At 35.2% G+C, this 14841-nt stretch overlaps 3 protein-coding genes across 4 annotated transcripts; 1 reads left to right on the top strand and 2 right to left on the bottom strand.

The window, feature by feature from the left end:
* Positions 1–7570: 7570 nt before the first annotated feature.
* On the bottom strand, positions 7571–9118 carry LOC147287621 (HXXXD-type acyl-transferase family protein). The gene is made up of 2 exons (XM_086241938.1): positions 8660–9118; positions 7571–8551 (listed from the first exon to the last, which is right to left on the bottom strand). The coding sequence occupies exons 1-2, from the start codon at positions 9080–9082 to the stop codon at positions 7571–7573; spliced, it is 1404 nt and encodes a 467-aa protein (XP_086098064.1). The 5' UTR covers positions 9083–9118.
* Positions 9119–11717: 2599 nt separating this feature from the next.
* LOC147287620 (uncharacterized) lies at positions 11718–12924 on the top strand. The gene is given in 3 exon segments (XM_086239591.1): positions 11718–12181; positions 12183–12425; positions 12768–12924. Coding segments are annotated over 3 exon segments (567 nt in total). The 5' UTR covers positions 11718–12013; the 3' UTR covers position 12924.
* Positions 12925–13128: 204 nt separating this feature from the next.
* On the bottom strand, positions 13129–14785 carry LOC147287619 (uncharacterized). 2 transcript variants are annotated; one of them, XM_086239593.1, is made up of 3 exons: positions 14124–14759; positions 13954–13998; positions 13129–13340 (listed from the first exon to the last, which is right to left on the bottom strand). In XM_086239593.1, the coding sequence occupies exons 1-3, from the start codon at positions 14537–14539 to the stop codon at positions 13283–13285; spliced, it is 519 nt and encodes a 172-aa protein (XP_086095719.1). In that variant the 5' UTR covers positions 14540–14759; the 3' UTR covers positions 13129–13282. The 2 variants fall into 2 exon arrangements, with proteins under 2 accessions (XP_086095719.1, XP_086095718.1); XM_086239592.1 differs by lacking the exon at positions 13129–13340 and adding an exon at positions 13362–13762 and having other exon boundaries at positions 14124–14785.
* Between the last annotated feature and the right edge of the window lie 56 nt (positions 14786–14841).

Here is a 14841-nt window from a genome sequence, read left to right as displayed (position 1 = left end):
CTTATACCCCTCACGGGTGTTGTACATTTTGTATCATGGATAACAAGAGTTCAGGTACACAGTGCTTGTAGGCGACTGATGTGTATACAAGCTGTATTGAACAAATGTCGAATAAGAGTCGACCATAATTGTCTTTCGACTAGTGATTGCTTAAATGTAATATGCCCGGTTTCCACATTACACATCATAAGCCTCGAGGAATTTTGGTTGTTCAAGTTCTTGTAAAGTTTAGTTTTGAATCCAGTAACATGGAGCTGTTGTTTGACAATGTGCTGCATAAATAGGATGATGCCTGCCTATGATTTAATCTCTGATAGCACTGTATGTTTCTTACATGACAGGTAGTATTTGTCCATCTTATAGTTAAGTTCCTCCATTCGTCCTTAAGCAGAGGTTTAATCCCAAGTCTCTGCAACATAAAGTGATTTTACCATATAGGCTAGCTGGAACCAGCGTACCATCAAAAGTAGGAATAAGAAGAAACCAATCATCAAGTTCAACTGTTCAAGTGGGGCAAAAACATTCTATTTATTAAGTATGTGGTTTATCACCAAGCCACCCTTCAAAGAATGATGGCTTAATTAATAGTGGTGCATTATGGCTTTGAAACTGTCTCCTTCAGATTTGATGGGCCACATTTTATTTAAGGGTTGCGATTTTTGCACTTTTTTTTTTTCTCCAGTCGCACTCCTTTTAATATTTTCAATGTACTTTTATATATTTTTTTATTTGTATTTTCAAATCTACTCTTTATAACTTTGAACTTTAAAATATTTTAATTCTTAAACTCTTTCAATATCTCACTACACTCAACGTACGTCTCTCAATTTTACATTTATATTCAAGCTTTTCTAAGACATGTAACTTCTTAATATTGATTTTAGTACCTACAACTTAGTCTTTGAGAGAGATCATCTATGACATTTAATAAAGGTATAAAACTAGAGATGTGAATATTCTTGTAGATAAATTGATTTATTTAGGTTGTAGAGAGCTGAAAAAATAATAGATATGGAGAGACAAATAAATCTGAAAAAATAGAGGAATAGATGGAGATAGAAAGCAAAAGAGAGAGTGAAGTGAACGAATTCCAATGGAAAATCTAAATGAAGAGAGGGGTATTATATTATATGATTTTTCTATTCTCTATTGTTTGGATCATAAATGAGCATTTAGATGAGAGAGTGAGAGAAAGACAGAGAAGAGAGAGAGAGAGAGAGAGAGAGAGAGAGAGAGAGAGAGAGAGAGAGAGAGAGAGAGAGAGAGAGAGAGAGAGAGAGAGAGAGAGAGATATGTGGAATGCGGAAGAGGAGGATAGGTGACGGATGGTGAGCGGGTATTTGCCATTAGTAAAGTTTAAAGAGTTCAGAAAAAAAAAAAGTTAAAACTCAAAAATCATTGTGCACCCTTGGAATATATATATATATATATCGGAATCCATTGGATGCAATATTAGATGTGTGTTGCTTTATAATTAAGACCATAACTAGTTTAATAGAGAAAAACTGATCAGGGAAGCTTCACATGGGAATAATATTGCTAAGAAGAGGATAAGGAAGCCAAAACATAGGAATTAAAATATTATGAAATTCAAGAGTCATGAAGGGTAGATTTGGAAATTTAAATAATAAAAATAAATAGAAATAATTAAAAAAATAAGAAAGAGTGCAAATAGAAAAAAGATGAGTACAAAAATCACCTCCCTTTATTTAATTCATTATACTGGATTATTTAAAAGCTCGGATAATTATCCACAAATCCCAAAGAGTTTACGATATAAAGGCCTAGAGCCCAATTGACATTCATAGTAGCCATAAAATGGCTTGCAAATTCAAATTTAAATCTAAACTGTCTCGACAGTTAAGCCGTGAGAGGTTATCCCCCAATTTTTCAGAGATAAACTACTCCAAGTTCATGGTATAAAGCTCGGAAGAAGTCATAACATCAAGGTAAGGATTAAAAACCTGAGTAATAGTCAATTTCCATAAAGATGAAATCTAACTTAAGCATCAGAGTCCCTATGAGGAGTAACCTCATAGAGGATGCTTAGAACTCAATTGTTCATAGTTGCAGGAAGTACAAGGAAGCTAAAAGCGGTTAATATGCAAATCTCTGACTTGTCAACCAAGTGCAAATTCGAGCCTCATCAAGATTCTATTGATTAGGTGGATTAGTATTTTAATGTATGGTTTATATTTAGTCTATTAACATAACTTAATCAGATATTTTGTAAGAGAAGAGACTATCATCATATGTATGGGATAATATTCTCTAACCATACAATTAGGCAATATATGAATACAAGATACTTATGTTGTCATACCATGAATATGAATAGTTGACTATGTTAATTTTTGCCTCTATATATAATTTAGATTCAATATGACAAAAGAATATTATACTAAACGAATGTTATTTGCATCCATATAAGAAGTGCAATAGGACAATGTTATTTACATTTCTTCAAAAAAGTGAGAGAGTGGAAAAGGGCGCGTTTAATATTTTTCTCTTAAAAAATGATAATACAGTTTTATATATCGAACTTGTAGTTGGTCTAGATAGGAAAATGAGGTTAGTGTTGTCACCAAGTTGGTGGGCAGTTGGGCACATCCCTTTCAGTCATGGTCTTTGTAATTGTAGCAAACCAGAGTGCTGCGTACGGCTAAGCTTCATCATGGTGACATCAAACTTTCGCTATAAAGTTGTTGAAACCTCGATAATAACTATGACATATAGGAAACGTAGGACGCTTAAAGGGAGTGTATTCAATTAAGATTTTAATGGACTTTTGTAGAGTTTTTAAAAGTCATTGACTTTGATAGAGTTGATGGATTTTTTATGACTTTCATAAACTCCATACAGACTTTGACAGAATTCTATTTAGAGTTTTCCTGACTTTTCTCATAGATTTTGAAGGATTTTTATAGACTTCTAATAACTTTGATATAATTTTTTATTATTTATTTTAGGATTTTTCCAATATGTTTTTTATTTTTTTGTCCTCCGTGAGTGAGTGGAATGGAGATGAGCTTCAAGACCAAGATGCATGTGTTATAAATTGTCCTAATATTGCAAACAATGTAAAAAGTTGGGGCTAGAATTGTAGGGACCAAAATTATTTTGTTCCATAATTTATTATAAGTGTTCTGAATTTTATGTTGTTATGTTGTTAGACTGTCAAATATTGTGTTTTAACGAGTTGTTAGAATTTGTCTAATTGAATTGACAGGTTGAGAACATTATATGATGTGGTAGGAACATTATTTCTCAAATTATGAATATATAATCTTGTGATTTTGTTGAGTACTTAAAAACTGTGAAGTGGTTGGTTTGAATATCTTGCTGTTACATTGCATTGTGGCAACGCTGTTGGTTCCAACCCAGGATGAGGAGTCAATTAAATATAAGAGAGAAAGAAAATTAATATAAGAAGATATAGTAATTAGAAAAAAATAAATTAAGAGGTGGGTGAAAAAATAAGATTAAGGGGTTTAGCATCACTCTTTAAAAAATAAATAAATACCATTTTTTTAATAGCTTTTTAATATTTGAAATCTTTTGAAATCTGCAGGGGGGACGTTGGAGAATTATTGACTTTGATATAACATAATTTACACTACAAAGTCCATGAAAGTCTTTTAAAGTCTATCATTTAATAAAGTCAATGACTTTTTGAATACCATGTCACTTTTATAGACTCTTTAAAAGTTTTAATTGAATACCATAGACTTTTTAAAAATATTGATTGAATACCACCAGACTTTTATAAACTCTTTAAAAGTTTTGATTGAATACCATCAGATTTTTAATTCCACCAAAGTCATTTAAAATCCTAATTGAATACACCCTACTTAATTAATGTTTTATACTTTGATTTGATATAGATTTAGCTAGCTACAATCGCATAAGCTGGGTCCACTTGTGTGACCAAGTCAAGTGTTGAACCTTGTATATAAGAGTCGGCCCCACATTCTAATGTTTTGGAACAAATAGTCAATGGCAGTGTATTATTGTTCCTATGGCCAGCACTATACCCTTCTCAAATAGTCAAAGGTAAAGTTTCTTCTCTTTGGCCGATTGATATGTTATTATTTGCAACGATATATGATCACGTGACGTGATGTTATTGTCATATTTGCATAGAATAATAGTAAAAATTAGTTATGCTGCTGTTTAATCTTTCTCTTTTAAATTTGAACAAGGATAAAATAAAATAGGGAGTAGAGTGTCTTAATAATTGGTGCCATAATTGTGCCTTAATGGCATAATATTGCCACTTAGGTTTTTACAAAGACTATTTTAACCTTTTATAACATCTTGCAAATTAAATTTAGATTAAAAAAAAAAAACTAAAAATGTTTCAACCAAAAAAATTCCACCCGCAAAACCTTTGAACCTTAACATCCTCTCCAACCAAATCTACTATATTGGAAGGAATCTTTTCAACTCATTCACTATTTTTATTAAAGTAAGAGCTATGGCTGATTATCAAATCACACAACATGCACAAATCTCACACAATATAAAAAGACAATTTCCTTCAATTTTAGGGATTAGGAGAAGACGAAGGCTGATTTTAGGACTGAGTAGTAATGAGAGGAATTAAATTGATTTGTGCTATAAGATTTAAGTTGGATAGAATAGTCTTTTCACAATAATGATATTAATATGATGAGATAATGTGTGCAAAATAATTTTGCCACATCAGATATTATGGCACATAAATTTTGTGCCCTATTAGGGCACAAAATCTTTTTCCAAATAAAATTCTAACTCTTATATGCTCCTCAACTCGCATTGACCACTAATTTAGCAACATTCAATTATTTGTTTTTTGGCCAGGAGCAACATTCAATTATTAGTCATATATATATATATATATCAGTAATGATTACTCGCTTATTATAAAGCGGAGAATTCTCCGCTCACCTAACCACTCAGCAATGAATTTCAATGATCGGAACCGTCTATATTTTAGAGCATCATTCAAAGATCATCCTTGCAAAAAAATCAGTCAAATCGGAAACTGTTTATCCAATATATTACTGTCAACATTATTTCAACCTTATCTGACGAACTGTATTTGTCTGCAAAGTTTGGAGGACCAAACAATTATTGATTTGACTGATTTTTTTTATAGGGACGACCCTTAAAGATGGACTTAAAAAATGGACGGTCCCGATCATTGAATTCTCCGCTCTGTGGTGAGCGATTGATTATTTCTGTGTGTGTGTATATATATATGAGTAGAATGTATCCAAATCATCAAAATTATAAGATAGTGATTGGTCTAGAGTTGTTAAGCTGATTCATTGTGTATATTTAATTAAAAGTTTCTGTTGGCCTCCCTCAACCACATTAGCAACCAAAATCCTCACACTTTACAACTTAATTTAGGGACCACCGTTTTGTTGTTTCCTTTTCTGCCACTGCAGGAAATTTTGCTTCACCCTTTTGAAACAAAAAAATGGGTTATATGGGTTGTAAAATATGGGTTTGGTAGAGGTGAACTTAAGTAGATGTGTTAATTAATAATGTATTAATTTATGGGGCTGGTCTAATTAAAATGTGAAATGTCATACCAACTGCAATAGGTTATAGGGACATGGTAGGTGAGCTACTTATAGCCCCTCCCAACCCCATTCATCTTATAATTGGGTATTAGTAATTAAATTGCTCAGTAGCTAGTACTTACTTCTTGGTTGATATCTTAATATATATGGAAAAAGAAAGCCTATCTATATATGGTAAAGGTCAATTACTTTGTTTTACTATTACATATATATCAAATATTTGTTGAGTATATCTAACATACTAGCCAGAAAACATTAAGGGTTGGTGATGTGATAATTAATTAAATCCCTTCTGATACGTAATCCCTTTCTACAGATTTTGTTAATGATTAGTTTGTTTGGAAGATTGTTTTTCTTTAGATTTTCACTGTCATTAATTACCTTTCTCTTTCAATACGTAAATCAATTAACAATATCGATAAAGATCACATTAGTGTTGAAATGATTGTCTGCCGTTAATGGCGAGAGTCAACGTTTGTCATTAATTGAGGTTAATTGTCTAATATGTTGTAAAATTAGATGTTTAAAATTATGCATTTGCAATTAAATTAGATTTGTAATTAAGACAGATTAATTGACTTTGTGTAAGAGCTTTAAGTTTCTCCTATATAAACCTCCATAAGGAGAAGAATAATAACAAAAAATTACCCCAAAACATTTGTTTTGACAATTAGGTCTATATTTAACGATTTTTAGAAAACCTTTCTAGCTTGGTTACTTAGTTAATAATTACAAATAAACAATGCATATAGCACTTTGAATAAAATTCAACTGGCTGCATGCATGCATGTTAAAAAAAAATTCATCTGATAAAACGTCCACCAACCATGAATGTCTCTAAAATAACCGACATTTTTAATTAACAACCAACATTTAGTGGGTAATTTTACCATGAATGTCTAAAATAGAAATTTTTATCATTAACCCTATATATTACAGACATGTGTGTAATTAAACAAAAAATGTTTACAATATGATCATGTATAATATTCTAAAACTTATTACAGTACAATTAAGTTGAACAACCTTAAATTTGAGGATATATGTATATATTCTTATTAATTATTATCCTTATAATAAAATTTTAATTGAGATTTGAAGGCATAGATCATAAAGTAATTTTTTTTTTTTCTATATTGTCGTAACATCACGTGATATATTGATATAATAATTTTATAGCACATATGACAAAAAAAAAATAGATATTGACAAAAGAAAAGTATAACTCTTACAATTTCTTTACATTATTACATATACGTACTTTAATTGAACGTATGATGGAAGAGTGTGAGTGAAAGATATAACATCATACATTCATACCATACATTAAACCATCGGAAAAATGATTGGAACAGTAGAATTAAAAAGTTACGTACACACACTTCATTTACTAGCCATATGGTAAACCGTAAACAACATCTATAGTAGAGGAATAACACCAATATATCCCTACAATAATGCAATAATTAGTTAGTTTTGCATCAACTAGTTATTAGTCAATATACATAGTAGTATTCTTTTTTGTTTTCATTTGTTAGATGATTTCACTATATTATATTAAGATATGTGAGTAAACAAAAAAATAAATTCATAACACTTTTTTAGTATATTAATTTAGAATTACGTACATTCATTCATTTATAACTTTCACATTTATTAATAAATACCTGAAATAAGTGAAAACAACATACAACAGAGAATCAAAGTCCACGTACTATATATCACCACCCATATAGATGACTAATTAAAACTCCTTAAACATTAAGCAAGCGAAAAGGTTGGATAATATATTGGCTAACATATTAACCATATTGCATGCAAATGAATCAAGTAGTCACCATATTTGCATGCTTTTGGTACAAGACTACATATACACTGCAACATTAATGCTAGCTGTTGGTAATTAAGGGATACATAATGACATAGCTAGATGCATTATACATGCATGGTAACCTAATATTGATGAAAGAGAAGTTCAATCAAATTTAACTTGCTAATTAACTAAGATAATTAAAAGTCAAAGGCCTGAACACATGAGGAGCCTCTTTCTCCATGAACTCCATCTGCCGCTTCCAAATGTGCATGTACACAACCCAGTCACCGTTCCCGGCTGGACTCGGCATTGGCATCACGTACCCGCAGCTTCCGCCCCACGGGAAATGGTACGATCCGAACACTGGTGGGCCCCACCCGAAATCCACCTTGGAGACCGGGAACCGCTGCCCGGACGACACCACGAAGGCGGGGCCTTCCTCGCAGTAAATCTTGGCCACTGCGGGCACCGGCCGGTGGGCCTCCACCCAATCTATCAACCCTAAGAAATGCTCCTTCGTCACTGCATCTTCCAAAAACTCATGCACCTCATCCGCCACCCAATTCAGTGGCTTCTCAATTAAGTCTTCGATTTTGTTCCCACCAAATGGAATAGACAACACATTTCCAAAGTAATTCGCCATTAATGTCTCTTTTTGCACCTTATTATTATTATTTTCACCATCGCTTAGTCTTTTGCGACCATCAACCACAATTCCCATTTTGCAATATTGTTTGTTCACATTGCTAGTGGTACCACATTTTGCAACCATTTTCCACAAAAAGGCACAAAAGGACTCGAGCTTGGTCCTTTTGGTGGTACCACTGCACCCATTGGAGGCAAGTTGTTGGAGCTTGAGGAGTTGGTCGGATGCGACATGGTATATGCGGCTGATCATGAGATCATCATCATGATGATCATTGTGTTTGGGGGGTGGTGGCAGAGCTGTGATGGGGATGTACATGTCGTTGAGGGAGGGGTGGATGTGGCCGGGACGGCGAGGGTTGAGCAGAGAACGGCGGAAGGATGGGAGGAGAGTGAGTGGTGTTTTTGAGTGGGCCAGCTCGGCCCATGAGACCAGAAACATGTTGGCCGAGTAGGCATCGGCTATGCGATGGTCGAACGTGCATGCCACCATCATGCCTCCACACTTGAACTCAGTTGCCTGCAGTTTAGTTTGTAAATTATAAATTTCATATTAGTATTAAGATGATGATATATCATAAATGACATGGTGAGATGATGAGCTATATATAGAGATCGATCGACAGACCTGGACCGCAAGCACCCCATGCTTCTTGTTGGGCACCAATTTTCCCTCTATGCTCTGATCTGGGTTGTAGAGGTTGAGGTCCTTGAGCTCAACATCTGCAAAGGCCTCAACAAAATCAACCCCACGGTTGTTGCACAGAATCTCAGGCTCCCCAACAGAGTTCTGCACCACCTCACCCGAGAAGGCATAGAAGGACACCAGGGCTTGGGCCATGGCCTTCTTCAGAACCCCAACCTGGGCCCAAAAGCCCATGTTCTGCTGCTGCTGCTGCTGATCATTCTTGTAGCAAAAGAAGACCCCAACATCCAATGGAGGCAGAAGCAGGTCGAGGTTGGAGAGTGGCAGCCAATGCTGCTGTAGTGGCAGAGCTGCAGCCACCACCTCTTGCTTCCTTGTAGTCACCTTGAACTCTCCTGCAACCATCTTTGATTAACTTATTTTTTTTTTCTTTAATTCTAATTAATATTCAGTTTAATTTTTACTACAACAACAAGATAGCCAAGAGGCAATAATTGTGAGTGATGAAATTAATGTGTGGTCGTTCTTGCAGGTTTGTGAACAGAAGATCTAGGCAGTGGATTTATAAGCAGAAGTTGGAGAGTGAAATGATGTATTACTCAACAACCCTCCAAATCTTACTAACTTTTTAGGAGTAAAAAAAAAGAAGGGGCTGGAGGCTTTTGGTGAAGCAAGCTAGAATTAAAAAATGGTACATGTTTCAGTCTTTCAGAGTCAACAACAATGACAAAGCAGCCAATGGGTATTATCTAAAAGAAGATTAAAAATTAGTAATAAGAAAAATGAATATAATAAGGGTTTCGGTTTAAAAAATGAATACAATGACAAAAGCAATTGTTTTTTTTTTTTCTCAATAAAATGGATTTCTATCTTGGTAAAAAATGTTGCAATTCCTACTCCACTCTTCGCAGCAATGGTGGGACTTTTTATTGCATACACTAATATTTTAGCCTTTTTTATAGGATTAGTGATCACGATTTACAAAGTTTTTTTATAGGATCTGCTCTCTCTCCTTTTTGCAACCAAATGTATTAATAGAAATGGATAGCACACATCTTAAGTAACCATTAGTGTTGCTTCATCTTTGTGATTTTCATCAGTTAATTAATTAGTAATTGATATATAGAGCAATCAATAATTAAAATTCTTAATTGTCATCTGCACATTTTTCTCGAAAGGGCATCAAGGGATAAACAATATATACATGGGATATACTTTAGTTTCGATGTCAACAGAGCAACAAATAATTGCCAAAGTACCATGTCTTTATCGCACCTAAGATACCAAGAAATACTTTACGTACCAACAATCAAAAGCTTCAACAACAATATTGAAAACATTCATGTCAATTGCTCATAAAATAATCAAAGAATCAAACAACTCTTTTTCCTCTAAACATGAATTCGTAGAGACCAAACAAGGTAAACAATACAGCAGGACATACCAATTTACCACTCTAATTAAATTGTATCAAGAAAGGTAGGTTAGAAACCAAATGCGATTCTTAGTGTTTTTTTTTTTTTTGGATTTGGGGGAGGGAGGATTAAATTTACGTGCAGAGTAAGTAATTCTACGGCCCTTCCAATTGGGCTACTCAATAATTGCAAATACGATCCTTAGTGTTGAAATTCCATCAATTGAGTCTTATATCTTCGCTTGATGTATAAAACGTACGTGTACATGTGGTATGATGTGTAAAACGTGGTCTATTGGTTTTTCATGTAATTTTACCACGTTGCTAATGGTCCAATCATGCATGTGTATATGTTATTTGATTTTATGTATAAAATGTGGTGTAAAACTTTGATAAAGAGATTGTGTATATTTTATCAAATACAAGATCATGTATATATATATACATGAAAGAAAGCCAAGCAGACGAGAGGAAGTCAACAATCACAACCACTCACCATACTTAGAACCCCTAACCTACAAAGCCTATACTTGCTTGTATGGACTAACAATCACTACAACTCATACTCAGGACTTACAACCACTACAACCCTTACTTTTTTTTTTGGCCAAGATAAGACTTACAACCACTACAACCCATACTTAGGTGTTAGGTAGTAACCACTAAACAGAGGTAACATAGTTTGACTATTTTAACATGTGGTCTAATAGTTTTTGATGTAATTTTATCACCTTAATTGCCACTTGCCAATATACTCCAAACGTGTACATGTTATTAAAAAATGTCCAATAGTTTTGTCTTCTTTTCGAAAAGTAAATATTGTATTGAAGTATTGAACCATCAGACTCGCAAAGCCCATAAGCAGCTTTCCACAAGGCAGCAGACTTTAAAAGTTTTCAGGTTCAAATCTGATGGACCTCTTTTCTGGTCCAAATCTCATGGACCAGGTAGACTTTGATATCTATGTGATCTTGTAATGCAATATTTGGAACAAAGTGTACGAAGGGACATAAAGGACACCAATGAGTGTTTGGAAAGCCTGTAGAAACTTGAGCACACAAACATGTATTTTCTGGATTGAGTTGTGAGGCTTGCAGTTGCGGCTATATATATAGGTTGGGACTTTTTATCTTTCCTTTTTATCATTGTTTATTAATAATTAGAAAGTCTTTGCATGCATGGTTTGTGTGATTATATGTAATTGTATGACTTCGATAGAAATTGATCGAGTCTTGAGTAGAGAGAGCCATGAGTGTTGCTAGCAGACTTGTGAGAATTGAGCAAGAAATTAATACATGAGGTGGAAAACGAGAAGCTTCAACAAGAGCAAATGCTGGGTGCGTTTTGGGAACATATGCCTGATATCGAAACAGAAAGAGGAGGCTGCTCCAAGAACAACAAGAGCTTCTTGTAAGGGCTGTCACCTTCAGTGTAGTACTCATGCATTGGACTATTGGAGAGGCTAGGAGAAATTAATTAACATGTGCTTAGAAACAAAGAAGCATTTGAAAATTTTAATAATTAACTAATTAATTCGATTAAATATAGATGGGGGACAAAGATTAGCAGCTAGCATAGCATCATGTAGAAGCTTATGTGTTAATGGATGTGGTGGTGTTTATCCAAGTAAGGCCACAGACGTCAAAATGGGAGGTGTTACAGACAAGGCATAAGGGACACGTGTTAGCATCAAGGGATCAGAGAAAGCATGCAACCCAACCTCATCTCAGCCAGTCAGCCTCATGTGTAAGAATGGTACTAGCTATATATGTCTTCCAGTGTCTTCTAGAGACATGTCAAATTGATTAAGAGAGATTTGGCTCTACTTCTAATTACCAAAGACGTACAACACAATCACCATCAAAAGCCACAAGCTCTCTCAGCATATTGAAGCAAAAGAAGAGATAGACAAAACCCAATAAATGGGAGAGAAGGGAAACACAAGCAGCTCTTCAAAGGGTACTACTACAGATGATGATGGTGAAGTGGGTCAAGGAGAGTTGTACTCCCCAGCTCATGCCATCAAAGTGAGAAACAAAGCAAACCCAAAAGCAGAAACAAAGCAAGAATCGTCATCATCATCATATATCACTGGTGGAAAGCTCAAACATAAGGAGGAACTTCAACTTGGGGGCCATAAAGGATAGGCTGTTGGAGAAGCTGACTGCTGCTGCTGTTCCTGCAAATGCTTTGGACAACGCACGCCACTTCTTGGAGGGCGTGGTCAAGGATGTGACCCTGGCTGCGCAGGGTCTCACCAAGGATGCCCTACACAAGATCAGGACTCATCTTGTTGACATACTACCCTCCCTCCCTCCAGCCATCACTAAAAAGGTCTCTATCCCCTCTTAATTACCTTCTTCCAGTTATGCATGCTTTTTTTTATAACCAGTAAAATTCATAGGTCACTCCTTCATTCATTACATTAGTACAAAGTTTTAAGGTAAACTTAATTCTATACATGCACTCACTCGAAAACCACCAAAGGTAGGTGGAGTTCGAATTTGGGACATCTGAATTATGAGTTATGTACGTGTTATGTTGTCAAACTGTAAATCTGAATCATTGACTAATGAACTTACGATCCTATCTGGTAAATATGTGACATGTTTACATAACCGTCCTGAGAAAAAAAATGAGAAGTTATCAGTGAACTTTGATTTCAAATGATGACAGATGGTGGATGAGGCAGAGAAAGAAGCTAACAATGGAGATCATGGGAGAAGAGAAGATGAGAGTAACGACGAAGAAGGAGATCAAAGTGGTAGTGGACGTGGAAGGGTCCCCCATGCCTCACCTCCTTCCTCATTGCTTTATGCATCAAGGCTCTAATTAATAATTAGCTCTCTCTGTCCATGTTTACTTGTGATTCCACTCCAACTCTCTTGTGACAAATTTCAAGGGCATAAAAGTAGTAGTGCATGTTCTATTTATATCAAAATATGATGTGATCCACTGCATTACATGACTCGCATCAATCATATGAGAACACATATATACTTATATATTCCACACTATCCGTTTACTTCCTTGGAAGTGGAAATTAATCAATTTTAAATTTACAATATTTGATTGAACATGCATAAATTCTTATCCCAAAAAAAAAAGGAAAAGTTATTTTTCTTTTTTCCTTAACGAGGAATAAATTCATCTAAAGGCTATACAATTGCTGCAAAACTTGATGGTTTTAATTAAGGCCCATCGTCACCATCTCCAATCAAATTACAAATGTCTGAGCACTCCACCAAACTGCAAAAGATCAAATTTCACAGAGAATTAGACTGAAAGACTATGGGTTTGAGAATTTATAGTTCCACTTTACATCACAGACAAATTATATTAACAATGTGAGGATACTAATACTATGCCACAGAAGAAAAGAGAACTAAGAGAAGTGGTGCTTCTAAGGTGACATTTGGGATAAGAACATTTTAAAGTTTGTGGTATATGTAGAACATTTGCATATACAAGGAAAATTCAATGGTTGTGTGAATGGTTTGGACTGATAGTAGGACAATCATCAACTTGGCTTTGTATAGGAGCCTAATGTTTCAATGATATGGCATATCTAACCTGCCTCTTTACTTCTTCTCTTTAGCTTACAGTTGTCATCATAAAGTTGCAGTAGAACATACATATGCTTAGAGCTAATCCCTTTGAAGTCAGACAAGCTATTGCACAAGCAGATTGAACACACAAACATGTTAAAGTAATGCATTGCACAAGCAGATTGAACATACAGACATATTAAAGTGATGCAAGCTAATGCTAATACTAATACTAACAGGATAGTATATAATTGATTGCCAAACATTAGTAGTAGCAGAAGCAGAGGTCAAATTAAAGAGGAACATGTATGTACCAGTATTGACGGCTTCTAAATCCTTGCTTGAAAACAACTATAGGTCTGCACAATGAGAACATCAAACACACAATATCACTCCCAAAATGTAATAATATGTAGCATATGTATTGAAAAGCCAGCAGAAAAGTGACATGGTAGTTGAACCAACACTAAGAATCAATCTTTACCTTCTGACATTAAAAGGGCCTTCACCAGGTGAGCCATCACCACCCCGGATGCAAGTGGTGACACACTTGATTGTGCAAGACTCTGCTTTTCTTGACTTGGGTCGTTGAATCCTTGCTTTCTTGCAGTCCTTAGGCAAAGCACACTCACCCGAGAGCGTCTGGGGTATGTTGGCTAGAGTCTCAGCACCTTGTTGATCAGGAGCTTCAATGGCACCTGCTGCTGAAGCTAGCACTGCAGCAGCTGCAAGCAAGCCTGATGCAGTTGCCAGGATGCTTCTGCTTCTGCTTTTGCTGCTGCTGCTGGCTCTGGTAAGATGGCTTCTGGTGCTTCTGATGATGATGATGCCATTGGGATTATTGTGTACTGGGAATGAGATTCTATTAAGAAGGATTGGATTTGAGCCATAAATTAGCATTCTTGTGCTGTGATTTCTTAAAACAGTGCTGGTGGGTTCATTTCAAGCAAAAGAGAGGCTTCTCTCAGATTTTTCCTTATCCCTTTACATGTGATATGGGGTCCTTGGACAAGAGTCGTTTCTCTCTGAGCTGGTCTACGTGTCAGCTGTGGTGGCCTCAAATTGTAAGTTTATGTGAAAGAGGGAGAGAGAAGAAGTACCTCTGAGTGCTGACTCAGTGGTTCCGAATCCAAGTAAGCATCCAAGGGAGATCATTCTGAATCTCTGATGCTTGTGTTTTTTGTTTTGTTCAATTTGGTTGC

This window comes from Dryas octopetala, chromosome 4 (assembly GCF_963921425.1).
Source record: "Dryas octopetala chromosome 4, drDryOcto1.1, whole genome shotgun sequence".
Taxonomy (NCBI): Eukaryota; Viridiplantae; Streptophyta; class Magnoliopsida; order Rosales; family Rosaceae; genus Dryas; species Dryas octopetala.
This window is presented reverse-complemented; position numbering and strand designations above follow the sequence as displayed.

Bases quoted from the DNA above. Each gene is read 5' to 3' on its own strand.
- LOC147287621 (XM_086241938.1), bottom strand. From the start codon at position 9,082: ATGGTTGCAGGAGAGTTCAAGGTGACTACAAGGAAGCAAGAGGTGGTG. The intron at 8,552-8,659 runs GTCTGTCGATCG...ACTAAACTGCAG, and splicing joins ATGGGGTGCTTGCGGTCCAG to GCAACTGAGTTCAAGTGTGG.
- LOC147287619 (XM_086239592.1), bottom strand. From the start codon at position 14,539: ATGCTAATTTATGGCTCAAATCCAATCCTTCTTAATAGAATCTCATTC. The intron at 13,999-14,123 runs GTAAAGATTGAT...CTCATTGTGCAG, and splicing joins GGCCCTTTTAATGTCAGAAG to ACCTATAGTTGTTTTCAAGC. The intron at 13,763-13,953 runs GTACATACATGT...CTTGTGCAATAG, and splicing joins TTTAGAAGCCGTCAATACTG to CTTGTCTGACTTCAAAGGGA.